Source organism: Haliaeetus albicilla, chromosome 3 (genome assembly GCF_947461875.1).
Source record: "Haliaeetus albicilla chromosome 3, bHalAlb1.1, whole genome shotgun sequence".
NCBI classification, from domain to species: domain Eukaryota; kingdom Metazoa; phylum Chordata; class Aves; order Accipitriformes; family Accipitridae; genus Haliaeetus; species Haliaeetus albicilla.
Window position 1 is genome coordinate 1,051,723 of NC_091485.1, and position 22,507 is coordinate 1,074,229.

At 40.2% G+C, this 22,507-nt stretch overlaps 1 protein-coding gene across 3 annotated transcripts in view; it reads right to left on the minus strand.

Annotated features, from left to right (window-relative positions):
• The window catches only part of DDC (dopa decarboxylase), a 78,794-nt gene that overhangs the window by 51,347 nt on the left and 4,940 nt on the right, over positions 1-22,507 (minus strand). The window contains exons 1-2 of one of the 3 annotated variants that reach the window (XM_069778674.1): positions 11,597-11,967; positions 5,462-5,698 (exon numbers count right to left, since the gene is read on the minus strand). In XM_069778674.1, the coding sequence (XP_069634775.1) occupies positions 5,462-5,662 (201 nt within the window). In that variant the 5' untranslated portion in view covers positions 5,663-5,698; positions 11,597-11,967. Of the gene's footprint in view, positions 1-5,461; positions 5,699-11,596; positions 11,988-22,507 lie in introns of those variants that run through there. The other 2 variants (XM_069778677.1, XM_069778675.1) reach the window with 2 other exon arrangements.

Genomic DNA, 22,507 nt, shown 5'->3' on the forward strand with positions numbered 1-22,507 from the left:
TCGAAAGCCCCTAAAATGAATTACTAATAATTTTAAAGGCCTCTAAACCAAATGTGACCAAGTCTTCCTATGCTAAGCTCTTACTATACTCCCTGCCTCCACATGTTTGTACAGCACCATCATTTTCACACTTCAGTTTCTGTGAGCACAGCTAACAGAGGCAGCCAACAGTTGCAGCAGTTTGTGCAGCACTGTGCACAGAAGAGGTCCAGAAACCCTGCTAAGGTTAGCGTACGTGGGCTCTGCGGTGGTGGTGTTGCTCCACAGGGCACAGTCCCCAGCAGCAACTGGAACAACTACCCCTGGCACATCACAGGTCTCAATCCAGACTAAGCTCCCTAGGAAGTACGCAGCTCTGCAGGCCTGGGATTGCAGGGATGATGGGGCCTCTTGCCAAGGTCGGGGCAGTGGGAGATGGTCTTCTAGCCTGCAGGAGGTATACACTGGTGGAGGGTCTGTATTTTACACAGCATGAGGAGGTCAGCAGATTGTGCAGTATCAGAGATGACAAAAAAGAGATTGAGTGGATCTTCCTTGAGACATAACACAAGGCATCTCAGATACAAGAGCCTGAACCCCAAAACGTACCAAAGGAGGGGCATTCAGAGTCTCTGCTTATTGGCTTGGAAAATGGAGTTCCACGATGGTGATGGGTAGAAGCTTGCAACTGCTGGCACCAGGAGGAAGGCTTCTGCTCCACCTGCAGATCTGCAACTACAGAATAGGTTCAGTGCCCTAGCTGCAGAGGGGCTGGGAGCCCTGCTGTGTCTAGTGAAGCACCCAAACAATCTGAGTGTTGACCCTGGTGTTGACAACAGGGATTTCGGTTTTAAGACCAGTGGGACCCTCTTTGAAGATCAACTCCTAGGAAGGACCCACCTGAACAACTGGGGCAAAAATAGCTTTGCAGACAGGCTGGCTAACCTGGTAAGGAGAGCTTTACACTGGGAATGATGCAGGGAAGGAGATGAAAATCCACAATCAAGAGAGGAAGGTGGACTGAGGTGGCAAGCGAGGGGTGAAGTGTAATGTAGACAAGAGAGATCTTGAAAACAAGATAGGACTAAAGCAGACCTGCCCCAAGTGTATGCACATAAATAAGGAAGTGCTGAGAGGACAGCATTATGGGGGGAAGCTCTCCTATCTTTTCTGGGAAATCAGCACAAGTGGGTGCCTCTCTGAGGCATCTGTATGCTATGGCATGACACACGGGGAACAAACAGGAGGAATTAGAAGGCTGTGTGCAGTTACAGGGCTGTGATCTCACTGGGATCACAGAGATGTGGTGGGATAGCTCATATGACTGAAGTGCTGCAGTAGATGAGGACGGGCTCTTTAGGAAGGACAGCCCAGGAAAGTGAGGCAGGGCAGTGATCCTTTATGCAAGGGAACAGCAGGAATGCTCCTAGGCACTGCCTAGGAATGGACAATAAGCCAGTCAAGAGCTTGTGGGTCAGGACTGGTGGAGATTCCAAGATGGGCAACATTTGGGTGGGTGTCTGCTACAGACCACCTGATCGGGAAGAAGTACATGAGTACAGCATTCAAACAGCTGGAAGAAACCTCATGTTCGCAGCTCATAGTCCTCACAGGGGACTCCAGCCAAGCTGATATCTGCTAGACAGACAACACAGCAGGGCACAACCAGTTCAGGAGGTTTCTGGAGTTCATTGATGATCGTTTCCTAACACAGGGAACTGTGGAGGAACTGATGAGGAGAGACACGCTGTGGGAACTGGTCATGGATGTAAAAGTCAGGGGCAGCCTTGACTGCAGTGACCATGAGATGGTGGAGTTCAGAATCATGAGAGCAGGAAGAAAGGTACAAAGCAGATCATAACCCTGGGCTTCAGGAGAACAGACTTTGGCCTGTTATGAGACCTGCTTGGAAGAATCCCATGGGAAACAGACATGGAAAGAAGAGTGGTCCAGGAAAGCTGGTTGATTTTCAAGGAACACCTCCTCCAAGTTCACAAATGATCCACCCCACATGCAGGAAGTGCAGCAAGAGCGGCAGGAGGCCTTCACAGATGAACAATTAGCTCCTGACAATGCTCAAATGTAAGAGGGAAGCATATAAGAAAAGCAAGGAGGGTCAGGTGTCCCAGGAGAGGAGGGCTATAAAGACACTGTCTGAGTATGTAGGGACAGGGTTAGGAAAGTCAAAGCCATCTAGAGTTGAATCTGGTGAGGGATGTGAAGGGCAACAAGAAAGGCTTCTGCAGGTTCATCAGCATTAAAAGGAAAGTAAGGAAAATGTAGGTCTGCTGCTGAATGGGGTTGGGGACTTGGTGACAAAGGACAGGGAAAAGGCTGAGGTGCTCAATGCCTTTTTCACCTCAGTCTTTACTGGCAAATTTGCCTTCAGGAATCCCAGGCTCCTGAGACTCATGGGAAAAGCCTTGACCAAGGAAGACCTCACCTGGAGGAGGATTAGGTTAGGAAACATTTAAATAAGCTGGACATACTTGAGTCCATGGAGCCTAATGGGGTGCATTCACAACTGCTGCACGAGCTAGACGATGTCATTGAGACCACTCTCAAATATCTTCGAAAGGTTATGGCAACTGGGGAATGTTCTTGAGGACTGGAAAATGTCACTTCTACCTTCAAGAAGGGCTAGAAGGAGGATCTGGGAAACTACAGGCCTCACCTCAATCCCAGAGAAGATGACAGAACCTTGAAGCTATTTCCAAACATATTAAGGACAAGAAGGTGATTGGGACTAGGCAGCAAAGATTTATGAAGGGGAAATCATGCCTAAGCAACCTGACAGCATTTTACAAGATGACTGGCTTGGTGGACAAGGGGAGAGCACAGGATATTGTTAAGACTTTCAATACTGTCTCCCATAACATGTTTACTAGATAAGTGGACAGTGAAATGGAGTGAAAACTGGCTAACTGCCAGACTCATAGGGTTGTGATCAGTGGCATGAAGTCCATCTGGAGGCTAGTGGTGTACCCCAGGAAACAATACTGTGGCCAGTACTGTTTAACATCTTCATTAATGACCTGGATGATGGGACATAGCGCACCCTCAGCAGTTTTGCTGATGATATAAAACTGGGAGGAGTGTTTGATACACTGTATGGTCATGCTGCAATTCAAAGGGACCTCAACATGCTGCAGAAATGAGCCAACAGGAATCTCATGAAGTTCAGCAGAGAAATGCAAAATCCTGTACCTGAGGAGGAATAACCCCCTGCACCAGTACAGGGCAGGGATTGACTGGCTGGAAAGCAGCTCTGCAGAAATGGACCTGGGGGTCCTGGTGGACAAGCTGAACATAAGCCAGCAATGTGCCCTTGCAGCAAACAAGGCCAACAGCATCCTGGGCCATGTTAGGAAAACTGTTGCCAGCAGATCAAAAGAGGTGACCCTTCCCTTCTACTCAGCACTGGTGAGGCCACACCTGGAATGCTGCTGTGTCCAGTTCTGGGTTCTCCAGTACTAGAAGGACTTGGACATACTGGGGTGATGCCAGTGAAGGGCCACTGAGATGATTAATTGGAGCATCTGTCATATGACGAGAGGCTGAGAGAGCTGGGATTGTTCAGCCTGCAGAAAGCTCAGGGGGTATCTTGTTGATGTGTATAAATACCTCATGGGAGGATGTAAAGAAGATGAAGCCAGGTTCTTCTCAGTGGTATTCAGTGACAAGACAAGAAGAAATGTATACAAATTGAAATACAGAAAATTCCACTTAAACATAAGAAAAAGCTTTTTTACTGTGAGGATGGTCAAACTTTGGAACCGGACAACAGAGAGATTGTGAAGACTTCATCCTTGGAGATATTCAACACCCAATTGGACATGGGTCCTGAGCAACTTGCTCTAACTGACTCTGCTTTGAGCAATGGGGGTGGACTAAATGATCTCCACAGGTGCCATCCAACCTCTACTATACTATGACTTTGTGATTCTGTGCTCATGTGAGTCTTCAGTATTTAGTGTAAACAACACAGGCAGAATCAGAGTTACTGTAAGAACTGGGATTTATGTACTTGTGCTCTGTGTGTCACAAACACTAACACTTCACACGAGAGGAAAGTTTTGGATAGAATATTTCTTCTTCAGAATATATCACTGTAAAAGTAAGTTTATTTGCAGGGCATGTAAATATCAAGAAAAAATTGATTTAGTTAAAGAGGGAACAGGAGATGTTGATGACATAATTGGAATTCAATGTCTCACTTTCTATTCTCAAATGACTCATCTCTTATTTTTCAATTTGATATTTTATTGAATGTTCTCAAGTGTTCAAAGCAAAGTGTTTTCTGTTCTACTTCACAGACAAAAAAATTTGGTTAGTATTTTCCTCCAATGAAAAAGAAAAGACTATCATATCTATGAGCAGCAACGAAAATATTTGCATGTGTTGGACATAATTCTCTTATCTAATCTGCACTGATTTAATTCTGTTGGATTTAAGACTTCATCCACAAGTCTTTGAGAAGAGTGGAGAGATTTCCATTGACTTCAGTGGAGCTTTTGCCTGTGAAATGACAGCAGGGTTGGCTCCAAGGGAAACAAGATAAAGTCATATTAAATATAAAATATTTACATTGGTCAATGAAGAGGAATTGGTATTATAGTACACTGACTAAACACATTTGCAGAGCAGTGGTTCCATGTCCAGTCACATAGCAATCATATCACCTACCTACATCCAGAGAAGCAACCCAAAGTGGTTATTGCAGAGATCCAAAGGAGAGATTCCTCATTAACATTTACTAATAAACCAGTCCTCTTCAAGCTACTTAGAGGCCTTAGGAGACAAGAATATATTTAAAAGAAAAAAGGTATACCATGAGTGGAAAAACAAGAAATATTCAGAACTGGACAAATGCCAGACACTTTGTTCTGCATTGTCTGTCCAACACTGATCTATCCAAGGACTAATATTTAGGTAGTGGCCATCTGCCTTAAAAGGTACTAGAAGAAGTTGACATTTAGGAGAGTAAGTCAACAGCAGAAGTATTGGGAAGAATCCTTTCTAGCCAACTCTGTAATAAAAAGAAGTCTCCTAAGAGAATTTTAACATTTAAAGACCAGCTTGAAGGAACACTTCAGGCACAGCAGACTAATAAAAATCCCATTTTATAAAATATTTACTGTGCTTTGCAAGTAGCAAAAATATCACATGAAAATGAAAGTTATGAAGCTTTGCCTTAACCAGTTCAAGAGAGGAAAAGGGATTATTTCCAAAAGCAAGCCTCGCATGAAGCAAAAGAATGATTTGATTATTTCCAGCAAGAACAGAAAACATTAGTTGTGTAAAGTGTTAGATCATATTTAACTATGGATATAAAGCAGATTCTTGCCTTCTAAAAGCTAATCAGTGTGAGTACTTATGTTTGTAAGGTCTAGCTGCACAGCCTTGAAGTCACACTTTCCTTAAAGTCTTTGAAAACCTAAATGTGGTATTGAACATTACACTACAGATCCATTTTTCTTACCCCTGGCATAATGATCTTCTCAATGTCTTTAAAGACATCCTCAAAGCTCTCAGGATCCTGGGGTGCGCAGTCTGGAATGAGGGGTCTTAGATATCCTGGTTCCACATCTGGGAAGACCTGTCTTTTATCTATCTTCTCCAGGTAATCTGCAATATAGTCCACCATCTCCTTCCCTCTCTTGCGGAACTCTGCAGCATCCATGGGTATCAGAGTTTAGGACTTATTATCAGAAAAACCCTAAAGAAAAGAAAAGAAAAGAAAAAAAAAAAAGAACAGTCACTTTTGAAGGAAAATTTTACTAGTTTTAACCTGTTATTCAGATGATTTATAGGATCACTTATATGGCCTTTTTGAAAAGACCATATGCTCTTTTACTTTGCATATTAGGCCAATATCCATACAGTGTTGCATTCTGCCCCACTCTGGTATTAGCTGGACATTGTATAGAAGTAAATCACACTCTTAAATCTTTGATGCCTAGATCATGATGTAGATTAGCTTAATACAGATAGGCTGTATCTTTAGCACCGAAGAGCAAGAGAGGTATGTCAATGATGATTCAGAAATCACAGATTTAATCTGTACTGCTGCTGATTGACACAAGGATGTGGCACTGTTATGTGGCACATAATCAACTGCCTCCTGCCTTATAAAGAAGAGATCTAAGAAAACAGCATGCTGTGTGTCTCTATTAAAATCTATAATAACAAGCTACAATAATCATAGTTATCACAGTGATCCACTGTGCTGCCCTGTCATTTTATCTACTTCTTGCCTCCTGTCTTGCCTCAAAATTTAGCTTCTTTACTCTTTCACTGTAAATGCACATGCTGTACCATTAACAAAACCTTATTTCTTACCGAGGTTTTAATTAGAATTCACTTAGAGTTGACGTGTACTGTATTTTGCAGGAAGATGTGAGGAAACTCTGTCTGGGGCTGTCCCTATTTCCAAGATGCTGGGCTGGAGCTCTAGGTGTGCTTTGAGCTAGGCAGAGACTGTGTGAGCACACCCAAGGCGACACATGGCTCAGATGAGGTGAGCTGAAGTTTGCCTGCAAAGTGCTGTGCAAACATAAATTCATATTGCTAGGATGCCTGCTCCTGCCATCCCGGCCCACCCAACTTTTTTTACTGTATGTGGCTGTGCATTCTGAGTGCTCAGTGAATACAAAGTTGAGACCACAGTGCCTAAAAAGCATCCAAGAGTCTTTATACACTCAGGTTGAGCGCGTGAAACTGTTCCTTGGGATCTAGTAAGAAAACTGGCAAGTGAAACAAAGATAGTCAGTGCTGGTGTAAAGAATCACTATGCTTAGCTCACATACCATCAGATCTTCACTTTATAAGGAAATAATTATATTAAGCACAATGTGAATATTATGTAAGAGACAATTTCTTAGATATCAGTTATTTGTGCTAAGGATTTGTAACTGAGGACATCATTTTGAGAAAAGAGAGATCCTTCTGGGCTTTATTATATTTGAATTAGTACTGTCACATGACAAAAGAAAGACATCATTGATAAACACCCTCCTAGAGACATCTCTGCTGCTACAAATAGAGGATCTGGGATTTGTATGGAGCAGCTGCTGCTGCTATTTAAGAAGGCAGGGTGCTGCTGGAGGTCATGAACCACTTCGGAAAGCAAGGATCTGCACAGTAGGGACTTCTAGCCCCCCACAGAATAGCTGTTCTTCTTGTTATTTTGTTAGAGTAATATTACCCTCTTTAACCATCATGTAAGTGTTTACTTGGCTCCCTCTACGCCTTTCTGAAAGGGGAATTAGGACCTTTCTCAGATCTTGCTACTAAGTTGCCGGAAACACATTACCAGTAGTCATTATGGTCCTCAGAGGATTCTGGTGGGCAGCTTTGTGTGTCATCTCCCCTTTGAAACACTGTGTTTAAGCAAGCAGTTTTGTTTCTACTTCTTTACAATCAGGATGTTTCCATTTCTTCAATATCCCCTAAATCTTATGTGCTTTTTCATTTAACATATCTTTGATTGTAGTTCAAAATTTTAATAAAACTTCTAAACAAGTCAGCATGAACAGCAGCAATCAATATGTATCTCTGTGGCAGCAATATAATTACACCCCAAGGCTCAGTTCTTTGGTTTAGATATTTTTGCCAGAAGAAATCTAAATATTGTACTGTTTCACTTCTTTTTTAAAGTATCTGTAACTTAACCCTTAACTTATGCTACCATTATTTCTTTCATGCTACTTCATTCATCAGTTCATTGCTATAGCATGCTCTGAAGAACTTGCACGTGGTAATCTGTTATTTTTTTTCCCCCTCTGGTTTCAGAGATGAAAGCTGTGAAAATAAGTATTTAACCCATGACTGCCAAATTAGTGGGAGTTGCATGAGAGTGAACTGACTCAGTACTTGAGGATTTGGTGTTTCTAGCACTACTGTTGCTCACCACTGAGTTACAGTTATCCCTGCTGACTTTTACACATGGATCAGTTCAGCTGAACTGAACATTGAGTAGCTGTGGGTCCAATGGACCGTCAGTACAATGTCAGAATAGTATCACTATACTACTCCAGCTTTATTTTGTATCAATGAAATATAGGGCATCATTTAACATGGAAGACTCTGTGGATAGCTTGGTCTTTTCTCAAAATATAAATCAAATGGCATAAATTAAATAGCATTGTGTGTAAGCTCGAAACAACTCACAAACACACAGACAAAAATAGGTTTACTTTATCATATTACCACAACATAGATACTACGTTATGTATAGCTTGTGACCATTTTTCTACCACCTAGATTTTTTTGAATGTGAAATTTCTTTCTATTCCAAGTAATATTTGCATCATCTTGTTCCTATATAGTATAGTGATATAATTTATTGTCATTTTATTATTAGCAGTTCAGACCAAGTTCTTTTTGGATATCAGGATAAGCAAACAAAATTTAGATCTAAGCGTCAGATACACATTCTATGGTTTCAGCCTATGACCATGGAACTGAAATTTGTCAACTCAGTTTGACAAAATACACATTTTAGATAATCACTGAGATCTTATTTGTTATTTGCCAACTATAGTTCTTCCCAAGAACTGGAGGGCTCACTGGCTCATCCTAACGTTGTTTTGGCTGCAATACTTCTGCCATAAATCACTGTTGCAATAGCATTCTCAAAATTCAGGATAAATAATTACATTACAGGGGAAACCCACTGTTTTGCATGGGAGAAGTAATTGAACCAGGAAGCTTAAGCATAAAGAATGGGAGGATGAACCATCCATCTCAAATCTGTCATAGTTGCTGCAGTGTTATAAATTGATACAGACTAGTATCTAGCTGACCTCAAATGAACTTTCAATTCAGTTTGATCCAGTGAAATACATCAATCTGCTTCAATCTGAAGCAAAGTATTTCATTCTTCTTTCCCCCAAAGACAATGCTGAGAAATTAAAATCTATCTAAACACCTATCTATTTTAATGTATCCATGCATCTTCTTTCCTAGAAGTCCCTGCCTGAAAATTCCTTACCTACTGTAATACACATATCTCACCAGGAACCGTGAAGGCATACCCCTTGCAAGAACACAGCGGTCATTTAAATTTTCCTTTTCACCTCCTATTTTATATTTGTTCTTCTGTGAGTGACAAGACCCACTTACACTCTCATCCCTATTTTTATTCTTTTCCTCCACTGTTCATTATAGATCTCACTTCATCTGCTTGAAAGTATTACTTGCTATGGAAGCCACATCCAGTAGACTGAATATCTGACAATTGTAATGCTTACCAGTTAGTACTATAAAAATGCAAATTACTTCACCTCTACCAGTACAGAATATTTCTCTCTTCTACCTCTAACATGCATATACAACACATGTACAATGCAACAACAGAATGCATAGAGAGCAAGCTTCCCTCTATGCCGGTGTATTTTAAAAATCTAGAATGTGATTTTTCTAAGAAGCAAAATACCTCAGTCAGCTCAGTGCTTAGGGTTTAAAATGAAAACACTATTTGAGAGCATCCATATTTTTTGAAGGGCTGAGCGTTACAATCTGTGTGTACTCGAAATATCTACTTAAGTCAAAGGGACTTATACTGCAAAATAATGCAGGCCACTTTTCTGAAACTAAATGGAAATTTCAGGGAAACTGAGCCTCTCTCTAGAGTATTTAATAGCAGTCTGTTTTCTTGAAGGCCTGTAAGAGTGATAAAGGCTCCATGCTCGCAGGGATCCCACACCTCCCAGGATGAATTTCAGCATATTCAACATCTGCCAGCTGAGGAGATCACAACTTCTCGGGAGGCACCCTGCCTAATTATCAACCTCTACCACTTCGTAAGCACAGTCTGTATTCAAATGCATCAACAGCCTCACTGTATGATCGATGAAATACAATTTTACCAACATATATTATGTCTGAGTACTTTTGTTCCCAGCAAGAATCAATGGATATAGTCACCACTGCATACTTCTTCAGATCAAGCCCTACTTTACTGGAGAAGGTTGAGTTTTGCTCTTAACTTCGGGTAGAAACAAGAACAATCATGTTAAACCTTAAATGTTATCAATGTATCTTTTTTTATCAATACATAAACTCTTTGCTCTTTAATTTTGCTGGAATTTGTCACAGGACAACTACACTACACAATCTAAAGTTGACATATCCTTTGCTGCTTTGTTTAAACTACTCTTTCTACCTCAGCGCACTGAAATTAGAACATGACAACATTTCATTTTAGTGAAGTTACCAAAAATTGTTGTTGGTCTTTAGATCGTATATTCAGTATAATGTTCATTTGCAAACTGTTTTCTACTTTATTTCAAACTGAACCATACAAATGAGCAGTTTATGCACAATTAAATATTAAATACATAAATACATTTATAGGTATAATATTGTGCTATGTAGACAACATTCAGCTTATTCATTATTTCTGTTAAAAAGTATTGTCTATAATTTTAGAATCTGCTTTTTATATTAACTAAATAAAAATGCAAAAGATCTCTAAATACTACTAGGAAATTTGTTATGAGGAAGAAAAAGAGAACAAAGAGGAAAAGGGGAAAAAGAGAACAAATGAGGAGAGATGTATATTCAACGTATTATAATTTTATGAGTGCCCGTTCTCCAGTTCATCAAAGTAAAATAAACAATGGCTAACATAATAAAATCTTTTAGCAGCTCCTATTACTAAATACAGAAAGGAAGAATGCATAGACCCATTAATAGCACCTTAAACTGATAGCTGCATTGTCTCAAAAAAAGTAATAACTGTGTATATTTCCAATAAATGAGACAAGCGCACTTTCCATTCTGCCAACTGATTGTTGCAGAATATATTGCAATTTAAAGGCTTGTGGTGCTACAGTGACATCGCTGAAGCCATGAGGACTTTCTGTGCTACTGAACCCAACTGAAGGTTTTTGCAGCTGTTGCTACTGTTAAGCTCAACTTCTACTATTAGCAATAGAAGTATTGCCTAAATAAGGACTGCAGGATGAATTTTATATGAGCATGAGTAAAAAGAAGCTGGATCTACTCTGCATTTCTACCTTTGCACAAGCCAAGAATTAGGTATATATGTCACAGGCTCTACATTTCATTTAAAAATTTCATTTTCCAGTTAGAAGTTGCTGGTTTTATTCATTGCTGTCACTGGCACAGTCTGCAACTTAGTAATCCTCCCTTCCGAGGTCTTATTACAGTGATGGGAAAGTGTTATTTCTAAGGAAAACCCCACCCAAAAAAGTCACGCATTGAATTTATCTTGAAAATTTTATTGTTAAAAATATTTGGCAGAGAATTTCTCAAGGTCTTCTTGGTTGGTCAGAACTGTTGCACTTGGAAAGACAAGATATAAAGTTTTGGATACATGGGAGTTGGCATAAATGCACTTAAACAGATATAGCTGACATACATCATATGTAAAAACAAGCAAACACAAAATTAGAGGTGCCCAGTACATGGTGCAAACTTAGGTTAAAAAGAAATGCTTTTTGAGTATCATGGATTATCCCTAAAATAACACAGGCTGGCTGTTTATTAGCCAAGCTCCCACTCTAAGTAACCACTTCTTGCATCAATCCAAACGGACCTGCTTGAATTCAATAACGACAAAGCATGAAGGACAAAGAATGTTACTTACAGCGAGTTGGTAAGGTTTTTCCTTCTCCTCTGTCTTTCTCACTGTCTTTCCTTCCTCCTCTGTGACAGCTATAAAGCGCAGAGGATGCAGTTGCCGGCGTCCATAGGCAGCGTATCCACGTCCCCGCAGCCTATCACAGCTGAGCGCTTTGCATTCAACATGCAGCAGCAGCATCTCCCCCTCCTCCCACACCTCCTCCAAAATATACTTAGCAAAAAAGCTACCCGAAAGGCAGATGGAGCTGACTGAGAAACGGCCATTGCCGACGTTAACTGCGAAGCGGTGTGTGTTTCCTTCCATGAAGTCCATTAACGAGTCTGACAGCGAGTGTCTGATAACACGCTCCTGGTCTGTGTTACACACACACTTCAGGACATTTCTGCTGTGGCTGCTCCTGTAGAAGCAAGTGCTTTGAACCGCTTCTGTGAAACATTATTTGCAGGAGAGAAACACAGGTACGGTTGAAATACCACTCAAGTGACTGCAAGCTCTGAACAGGTAAACATGTGGGATTAACATCCTCGGATATGCTGTATCTAACTTTTTCCAGTTTCTCTCTTTCATCATACACACGCCTAAAAGCAGTAGTAAATGTTCAAGATTTGTTCCCCTATTCTAAAACAGAAGTTTTACAGGGAGTTGTCTTTCCTAGATGAATCCAGGTAACTGCCTGGCATTTTTATTTAGTTTGAGTTTGTTTTAAAAAATACTACCAGCATTTCATAGTCCTGAACAGCTTATAGTCAGGTAGTGTGGCAGGAGATCTGGGACAGCCACTGCTCCCAGACTGGTCTCTAGTGCACTGCAGTACTACAGCCAACCTTTTTGTGAAGGAGGAAAAAGTTCTGGCTGTCATGTATTTCAAAACTATCATGGCTGTGTTTGCTGTTATAATAAGGCCAATTATAACTCTACAATTCTGAAAGAGCCAATTCAAAATAAAAACAGGATCTAAAATCCACAGGTCAGCCTGAGGCTCTCATTGCGCTTGTGCTTGATGTTACTCTCTGACCTGACTTGCATTTTCAGTTCTTGGGTTGTGCCTGCTGTAATGTCTGTAATGTAACATCTATAATCTTGAAAGCATCAAGAAACCCAGAGTCAGTTGCAGCTGGCTCTCAGTTGTTTTCCACTGCAAATCAACTCCTGAGTGCGCAGGGTTACAGCCTGGACAAATTGGGACCCCATAAGAAATAAAATGGTTTGGAGATTTTTCCTATTTTTTTTCTTCCTCCCTGAATTCGACTGAAAAGGCTGAAAATTCAAAATACGTTGTAAGGGTATAAGAGATGCAGAAACTGAAGATGTCTCTAGTAAATGTAAAGATAACTCGAATCTAACGTTAATGTTTCATCCAAATGGCTTGCAAAAGGTAAATAACTTTCAAAGGAAATTAAAAATGGAAACTACAATTAAGATCTGAGTATTAAAATGCTGGTTTAATCAATCAGAGTATTGAAATACCACCTCAAAGTCATCTGATGTGTTTTTACTTCCCTGCTGTACCTGTAAGTTATCTTAAAAGTTGCTGTGACCAGGCAATAATTGCATTTTCTATTGAAATGGTATTTTTTTTATTTTTCAGGAAGAAAAAGGAAATAAAGTGTGAGAGGTACAACAGGCAAGGTGGAAAAAGGGAATTAAATGCCCTTCTAAAAAGCATACCCCATGTCTCTCTCTGAGTCTAATAATTCTTCTGGCTCGTACTACTTTTCATAATTCTCCTCATCAACCATGGGCAATACACAAATCTTTGCTTAACAGAATTTTTCTGTGGTGGACAAAAGCAAGAACATTAAGTTTTCCGTAATAGGTGCTGGCTAAGTCAGACCTGCTGTGGCCCTGCAAATTTGTTCCCGACCCTTCAGCGTGCTGGGTCTTTCACAGAGAAGAACTTCTCTTACTGCTGAAACACAATGAATAGAGATCTCCCCTTTACTGCCAAACTGTTTCAAAATCCAAGAAACCAGTGTGTGAGAAAGATGATCCTAAAAGGTTTAAAGGCCAGGGCTTGTTGGTAAGCAACCAACAGATCATATTATTCACAGCTAATACAAGACAGGCTTCAACATGGTTTTTTTGCACATGGAGGTATGTCACCCTGACGATGATATTTAATGATGCTGTGCCCATGCGGTAATGGTACCAATTTATTACCATTGCTGAACTCTCTGGTTTGCAAACAAGGTGGGAGAGATAACATGTTTGAACAGAAGGCTCCAGCGCAGAACCGGAGAATGATGCAGACAATGTGTTATCAGTCACTTTGCAGTCCCATTGCCAGTCCATGTGCATGGACATGGATTAAAGCAGAGGGAGTTAAACTGTTCGTACCTATTTCCCAATAGTTTTTACCTCTTCCATCATTATACAATGCAGATTAGAAATTAAAAGGCAGTTTTCTCAGGCCTTCACTCCAGTTATGATTAGAAGGCTTTACTCCCAGTTTTATTTTTCCCTCACCTGAATAGGATGACACTTATCTCATGCTAGCCTCCCAGTGTGGCTCTAGTTACTGAATTTGGTCAAGATGTGTTTCTGCTGTAGGTCACTGAGCCTAACATTATTTGAACAAACTTTTTCTGAGCTATAATGTGAAGAGCTTTAAATTGACTCAGATGACATCAATATCTTAGATACTGAGAAAATAACCTGAAACAATTAATTAGGAATTGTACTAGCACAATGTTTGTGCCTGTTTTCAACATTTGCTGTCAAAGGAACAGTCACTGTTGCCTAAGTGTAAGAAAAACCGCTGCTTTGTTGCTTAGTATTTGGTTTACTCCTTATCCATAGTTTGAGGATGCTATTTGGAGGCTACAGGCCATATTTTCTGCTTCCCTCGCTGTTGCTTCTTCAGAAAAAAACCCACAGTAGTAGAACCCTGTCTTTGTCCTTTTTTTCCCCAACATATTCTTCCATGAATGTAATAATACCAATAATGGAAAAGAAAATTATCTACAAAAAAGAAAAGGAAAGAAAAAACCTCTAAGAATCACTCAGATGTATTGGAATGAAAAGTCCTTATATGTTCCATAAACAAGGTCTAAATCTGCATGAGCCATGAAGACGAGAATATTTTAGCAGAAATGTGCAACTGTTTTCTGGATAAAACACAGGGTACGTTTCCTTTGGAAGAAAGTAAGAATTAAATAAAGCCTTCAGACACAAATAGATGGATTACTTGCATCATACAAGGATAAAAACTAAGTCTCCTGCAGAACATAAGCAGACTTTGCAACAGATTAGCCAGGAGATGAATCTCAGACAGAGCTGACAAACTGGGAAAGTATCTGTCTTATCTTTCATGAATATTTTATGTGTGACTTGTTTTCCCTGTTCAGTTCCGTATTGCTGTCTGTGTGAACATGTGAAGGTAAACCAAAGGATAAAAAGGAACTGCTAGCAAAGTGAACATGGACACAGACTCAAACACACAGCTTCGGAGGAGTTAGCATCCCACTTGCTGGTTCGAGGCAGCCTAAGCACTTTAGTCTTATGGAAGCAAGCCTACAGGAAAGAGAGAGGTTGTGATGAACTGAAAAAATGTCAACAGAAAAACTGACAGGCTGTGAAGAGTCACAGAGATAGTGAGAGCAGGCTGCAATCACAGTAGGCAGGCTCTTCCAATACAGAGATAGGAATATCTTCTGCTGTGAGCTGAGAAGATGTGCTTACCTGGGGGTGTAGGCACTGCTGGGGCACTCATCCAGCCATATATTGCTCACAGAAAGAATTTTCTCCAGCATTGACCACTGTGAGCCTCACAGAAGCTGTGGCTGATAGATGAACTGCTATCAGGGCTTAAATGTGCCATTAAGACCTCATGTCAGAAAAGCAAATTAGAGCAGTTAGTTTATGAATGGAGTAGTCCACTGCGTGTGTGAAAAGACAGACCCAGGTGAGGCATGAGGAACAAGATGGCTTGAGATACAGAGGGAACACACTGCAGTGCTTGTTCTTATGTAAGTGATGTGATTACTGTTTACAAAGATATCAAAGATCACATAACGCTTGGTCCAGAAGACATTTTGTCACTGGCTGTGATTAATGCATTGTCATGAAGACCATGCACTACCATGCACTGCTTGCAATAAGCTTGGAAGAGCATTTGCCACCAACAAAAGCTCTGAGTGAAAACAACATTGGAGTCTCCTCATCAAGAGCATGTTCGTGCTCAATTGTCCGGGATTACAGCAAGTACTATGGCAAGGGATCATACTGGTGTTTCTTGCCCTTCCTCCCTGACAGCTTTGTTGCAAAGGTGTCTTTGACTCCCCTTCAGTCCTGTGCCAACATAAGCACCTTTCTAGAAAAGACCAATGCCAATTTTCTGGAGAATTTATGCTTAATATAACATAAAAGTTACTGAGTATATGGACTTCCTCAAAGAAAGAGAAATTACTTTATGCATATCACAGACCTAGGGCTCTGGAGAACTGAGTGGGAGCTGAATCTTCCACATCCACAGGTCTCCCTGGTCACAGACACACATTCACAGCTGAAGTGATGAGTAAGGTAATGTTTCCTACTTTCTGCTGTGGGTTGTTGTCTCTGTCTCAGAGTTGGCAGTGATACGTGTACAGGTCTCAACCGCTTGAGAGCCGCACTAAACTGCAGTGTGTGATTTTGCTTAGGGAGAGGCATTTACACTAAGATGAAGCTTTGCGCTGGAGCCATGGGACCAGTATGTCCTGCTCCTGACTCCTGGTAATATGGTTAGCAAAAGCAATGCCATTTCCTAAGACAAAGGGCCATAAAATGTAAGCGTGCTGATCATGTATCACCTCCTTCTCTCTTCCCTTTTTCAACACTGTGGTTGTCACCAAGATGTGATGACCCCCGTTATAGAACAGCCAGATCCCTTGTCAGCATTGTGACAAGACTATCTGCCCGCTGAGCATTGCTGCCAGGATGTGGTGACACCCGTTACGGAACAGGGGAAGTGTAACAGCACATGAAATACTGCCTACAGAGTCAAGCAGCTGCAAGTCCTGCTGCTGGACAGCAAAACCCGTGATCCCCCAGTGCTCTGGGATGCATCCACCGTTGCCTTCTTCCTCCAAAGACTGAGTGACTGACTCATGTTCTTTTGGGTGAAGTCTGATTATTGTATCATGAACTGATTGTTAAGAATTTGACCCGATCTGCAGAGGGTCCAGGTGACTAAAAGTCTAGGTGACTAAAGACTCTAGATAGTAAGAAAGCTACACGCATTGCTAGAAATTTTGCTTAACTGATAGTATGATAATTGATAAAAACTTTGTGCAGCAATAAGCTACACTAAATGCTAGAAACTGTAGATAACAGTAAGATATGCTGATAATTAAATATTTTATGCAATAATAAAGCTCTAATTGTAACTACAACCCTGTGGCCAGTCCTCATTCTACCAAAGGTCCCTAAAAGAACCTGCCTGTCCCTGTAGCATTGGGTGACAGAGCCACCAAGTGTTCACACTCTCCATCCTGCCAACTCCATAAGAAGGGCAATCATCTCCAGCTAGGAGGCAAAACAGCCAGCCAGGAAAGATAACAGCTTAAGCTGCTGCAGGTAGCTTCACCACAGCGCAGCCAGCCGTATCACCACTCAGAACTGCCTGCCATCTGTTCTCCTTATGATACTGTTCACTCCCACACCTCAGATAATCACAGCTTCCACATTACCATTAGGAGAGACAGGCTCTCATTTAGACAGGATTTACATGTGACTGGAGGAGACAGGCAATTAAATAAGAAGGATAGTCCAATGCATTCATTACCTTTGTGCCCAGAGGCCTTAGTTGAAGTTCTTGTTTTCAAGTACGGGTGCAAGCCTTTGCCGTATGCTGTGCAATTCTGGGTAAGTCCTCAGGGGCAGAGTCCATAAAGTCTTTTGCTAGGAAGAGTTGTTCTCTCCCAGCTTATTTGTCTGTGTTACTACATTTGGCTCCAACTCCATTTGGAATCCAAATGACCTAAATCTAGGCCAGGTTTAAAGTGGCAGCACCTCCCCACCCACATTCTGGCAGAGTTTGTCTCTGGTCAGAGGCACAGATTTTGAACCTCTGTGTACTGAGGTCAGATGCTGCCAGTCTAGAAGCAGCCTGCCTTTACAGCAGTCTGACATTCTGCGTAGTTCTCTGAAAGACAGTCTGGGAAACATTCAGGAGTTTTGAGATTTCTGTTTTTTCCTTCCTGCTAACCCTTTAAAAAACTCTCCCTTTTATTTAGGAGTGATCTTGATTTGTGTAGTCTTAAGAGACGTCTCTTCCACCATTACCACCAGGCTAACTTTTGTCAGCAGAAGTGGTTAAGAAATGTCATTTTTCACTCTTCTTCAGTGCTCAGAGAATACAGAATGGAGGGAAAGTATGCTGAGGGAAGGAGAATCACTACCACGTTTTATGTTACATACATTGCAACGTATAATGGAGCAAAATACCTTACTTGCCTACAGCTTCTGCTGAATTCTAGGGGATAGTATTTTCAGTTTCTCTCTTTCAACAAGACACCAGTCTAAACCTATTCCTATTGCCCACCAAAGCAAAAATTAAGAGAACTGCTCTGCATCTACATTCTCTGACTTGTGAATTATTTACAAGCAGTTAATATTTTACATTCGTTGCTAATTCTGTTTCTTAATATGTGTGTTCGGCATATAAAATCACACTAACCTTTCATCAAAATTATGATTTATTTACTGTATCTTACAGAATAATAAACTCATACAACACAGGTCAGTAGTCTACATGTTATGTAACTGCAGTCTTCAAGAAAAATAACTGGAGTAATTAATCTACTATATAAAAATATAATGCTTAACTAAAGATTCTTCAACTGCAAGTACAATGCACGTCAAGCATATTTCAAGCCTGCAACATTGGTAAGATAAAGGAAATAACTCCATGCTATGTTAAATAAGGGATGAATTACATGAGCTCCCTAGAAAGGAAGAAACTTCCTATTCACTGAAAAAACATGAGAAATAGTGTATATATTTAATGGATACTTATTAAAACCAGTTGGTTTCCACCAATCCTAGGACAGCAAGCTGTCATGAAAAGCCCGACACTGTTTCTGGATCCTCAAGACAATATACTTCTCTTCAGCTCTGCAGCTTACAGCTTTGCTGGCTGCTACTGCTGCTACCCAGGAAGACAAGCTGTAAAACTGTGATGGCAAGGTGACCAGAAGCATCCTCAACTAGCACGTGGAAGAAGACTGGGGAATAAGGGATCCAGAACATGTGTTAAGACTCAAAACATTCATTATGGCTCTGCCTGTTGAATTTGGAATAGAGATAGGTGGAGCTGTGGGTTTTCTTACAATGAAGCTGTATTCACATCCTCATCAGGCATCTAAATTTAATTAGTCTTTTCCAGGAAAAATGGGCTGAATATTGGGATTGGGATTGAACTAGGAGTGTAGAGGCACTGTACAGTGAAGCGGGGAATAACGTACAAATTACAGCAGAAGACGCACCTTCCTGTACTCACCGCTCAGCTACACACCATCGTCTAGCACTGCCCATTTCATATTTCTCTCTATGATCACCCTGTTAAATACCTATTGAATAATCCATTTATATTCATACCATTTCCCATCTGGTTGAAAAGATAACCTTCCTGCTGCTTTTCAAATACATGAATGGTGCTTCTAGGTCTACATTTGTTCTGTTTTCCTTCTGGTTTCCTTTTACAGATACTTTTCTTGAGCGAAAGGATGTTTAATGCTGCTTTGGATAAAAAAAATTTTGATGCATCATCTTAGTAATTTCAAAGCATCTTCACTACTTATTGAGGCTTCTGTTGTTAAAGTAACTACCAGTAGTCTGTAGGAACTGTATCTTTTCAAAAGACCAATCCTTTTCTGAAAACAAGTACTGGATTCACTTCTAACATGGAGTAGTGCTGAGCAGTAGAAACCGCAAAAAGATGGCAAATCAATACCTGGTGGCAAGGTCAGCTATATTAGATGTGACACTCTTTGTAATGTAATAATGTTGTAATAACACGATGTAATAATGTTCAAAGCTTCAGAATAGTGATCACCCTTCTTCACATATATTTTTGCATTTTATGTACCAAACATATGTACACTAAAAATAAGTACTTAAAAGCAATGTGCAGCAAATAGCCTCCATCGCAAGTTGTTTTTAAGAACAAGGCTGTGGAGGCTACACTTTATGCTAGGAACAAGAAAGATAAATCAAAGGTGTGTGAACATGCCTTTTCTAGTAAAACAGCACAAACAAGCCAATAGGTCCACCACAGAACCTGCAGAACATCAAGATCACTTTAAGTTTCAAAACCAATGAAACATGAGAGTTAGGGATGATTTTCTAAATAAACAGGTAACTAAACGTGTTTTTTAACAGCCATTTTCAACAGCAGGTTAAATAAGAACAGGTGAGAAAGAAGGTGCTAACAGACAGTGGTTACTGATCTGTAATAAAGTTTTTTATTTTGTAAGATTAATAACACTGGCTTCCCTATACCACCTTTAATACCTAACTCCTTCTGCCAGCTATGAAATTTCACCGAAATTTATGTGCCCTAAATGACTACTCATAAAGAGGTATAACATCAAAAATTGTTGCTCCAAGAGGGCACAATGTATTTTTAAGAAATATGTATTTAAAAGGATAAGAAATCTGCTCTTGAAAAATTAGAAAAATGTTGTCCAAAGGAACCTCCAAAATAAAGAAAACATTGTCACAACAAAGACTGAGATTTTTTTTCTTTTTTCTGTTTTTGTTTTTGTCTTTGTTTTTTTTTTTTAAACCTTGGAAGGAAACGTGAGGAAGCCACAGTAGTAGCAAATGAGTAGTTCACCACTCAATCTTAAAGTCATTTAAGGACTAGTACGCAGCTAAGTAATTACTGGGCTGAACAGAACAACATTCAACATGGTAACAAATTACCGTAATGGTAAAAAAGGTTTTTTTAAAAAGGAAGATGAAATGGGCAAAAAATACGTTTGTATCTCAGATTCTTGGACAGTGCTAGAAAGAAAATCACCCAAAGCCAAGAACATACTCATTAGCATGTACAATAGAAATATGCATCAATTACCTTGAATGGGAGGAGGTAGAGGTAGGCGCAAGAACAACCCAGGGCATGGATTCACACAAAAGTTGTGTGTCGTGGGTAGATATTCTTGAGATCAGCCTTATAACTGGCTAAGCTGCTGATGCAGCTACAGAGAATCCTTACATATAAGCATAAAAACAGATGCTAATTTTTTTTTGTGTGTGCCTTATCTTTCATTAACACAAACCACGTTTGTAAGGCTCTGGGTTTTATTTTTTGAATTTAAACTTTGCATTGTAATAAATGTTATTTTCAGTAGCCTAGCACAATAAGACACCTATCCCGGCAGGTGTGGTAGGTGTCAGAACTGTGGTCCTTCAATACTTACTCAGGAACCAACACCTATGTACCTGGTCTCCCGGTATCTAAAGATAGTGGCACAATATGGGCCCATTTAAAAGCTGGTGAGGCAGGCACAGGAGGGGACAAGTTGTCGTCCCAGTCAGCAGTGCCAAGAAAAAATTTCTGGCACGTTCAAGGCAACAGAAGACACGAGAGAGAGCATGAGGCACCTGACATGTTAGCAACCAGCAAATAAAGGACTTCGGAAGAGCCTGGAAAGATCTTGTAACGGGAGCTTAACGTATGTAAGCATGTGTTTACATACCCACCTGAGTAAAGGCTGTGCAGTAGTATGTCATCCTCAACAAACATGACAAGGAGGATATCACTAAATAATTAAATAAATTCTAGGACATGATAAAAAGAAGTATTCTAGGGACAGATGCCAACATTAAATATAAATTTCCTTGGAGGAAAAAGAATACTGAAGAAATAGAAGATTATGCCAGAAGAAAAACGATCAAAACACTAAAAAACATAAAGAAAGGAAAAACATGGGAGTATGTGTAATGTGTGCATCCAGTTAGAGCTGGCTGTTTCTTCTGCTGGCTCAGGCCATGTCGCCAGTGGTAAAACCACTCAGGACTGTGGCAGGGCCCTGCTGCTAGCTAGTGACTGCCTAGGGATACCTGTACTTGCACCCTAGTTGGGGTGTGAAATGTTTTCTGTTTGAGTATGCACGTTCCTTAAAGCTATGCTTATGCTGTTATTGTTTACAAAGCTTTCTATATGTTTTCTGTTATGTAATTGGTTGGTTTGAATTAATCAGTTGAATTGGTTAATTAAGGTGAATGAATACCAGAAACTTAACTTGATCTCAGGACTCAAATTTCTGGGCAATGATAATTCTGTATCTACATTTGTTATGAAGTTTGACTTTATAGCCCAGTTTATCATGTTAAGTTGGTCCTTAATACTAAATAGCATTAAGTTTAGTCATACAGAGATTTCCAAGCTATTTCTCTACAATCAAGCCTTTCCTCTGCATCTACATTGTAACATTAAATTTCATTTACACAGTATTTTTGAATCTTACTGATATGAGGGGGTTTTCCTCACAGATTTAGATCATCAATAGGGTGCTTTTAATTATTAACCTTTTAATATTTAATATAAAGACATTGTTAACACCTTCCTAGTTTCTACCTTTCATGATAGATGTTTCAAAAAGATATTCTCTAGCCATCATTTCTTTCTTTCCAAAGATCCATTCTTTCGTTCCCTGGGTGTTTCTACTTCCTATGCAAATTCTGTAAAATTAGCTGGTCTTTTATGCTTGGGCAGAAAATATTATCATCTTACAGAACATCTTGAGTTGGTGTCAATTGCCATGGACAAAAGATACACACAATATTCCTCTTTCTCTCCCACAAGTTCTCTTAGATGTTAGTTTATCTTTTATTACAGTCCAGGCTTGCTCATCATCTCCCATCTCAGAGCTGTCACTAGCCATCACTAACAGTGAGTATTCCTCCTAGTCCATTCTTTCTATGTCC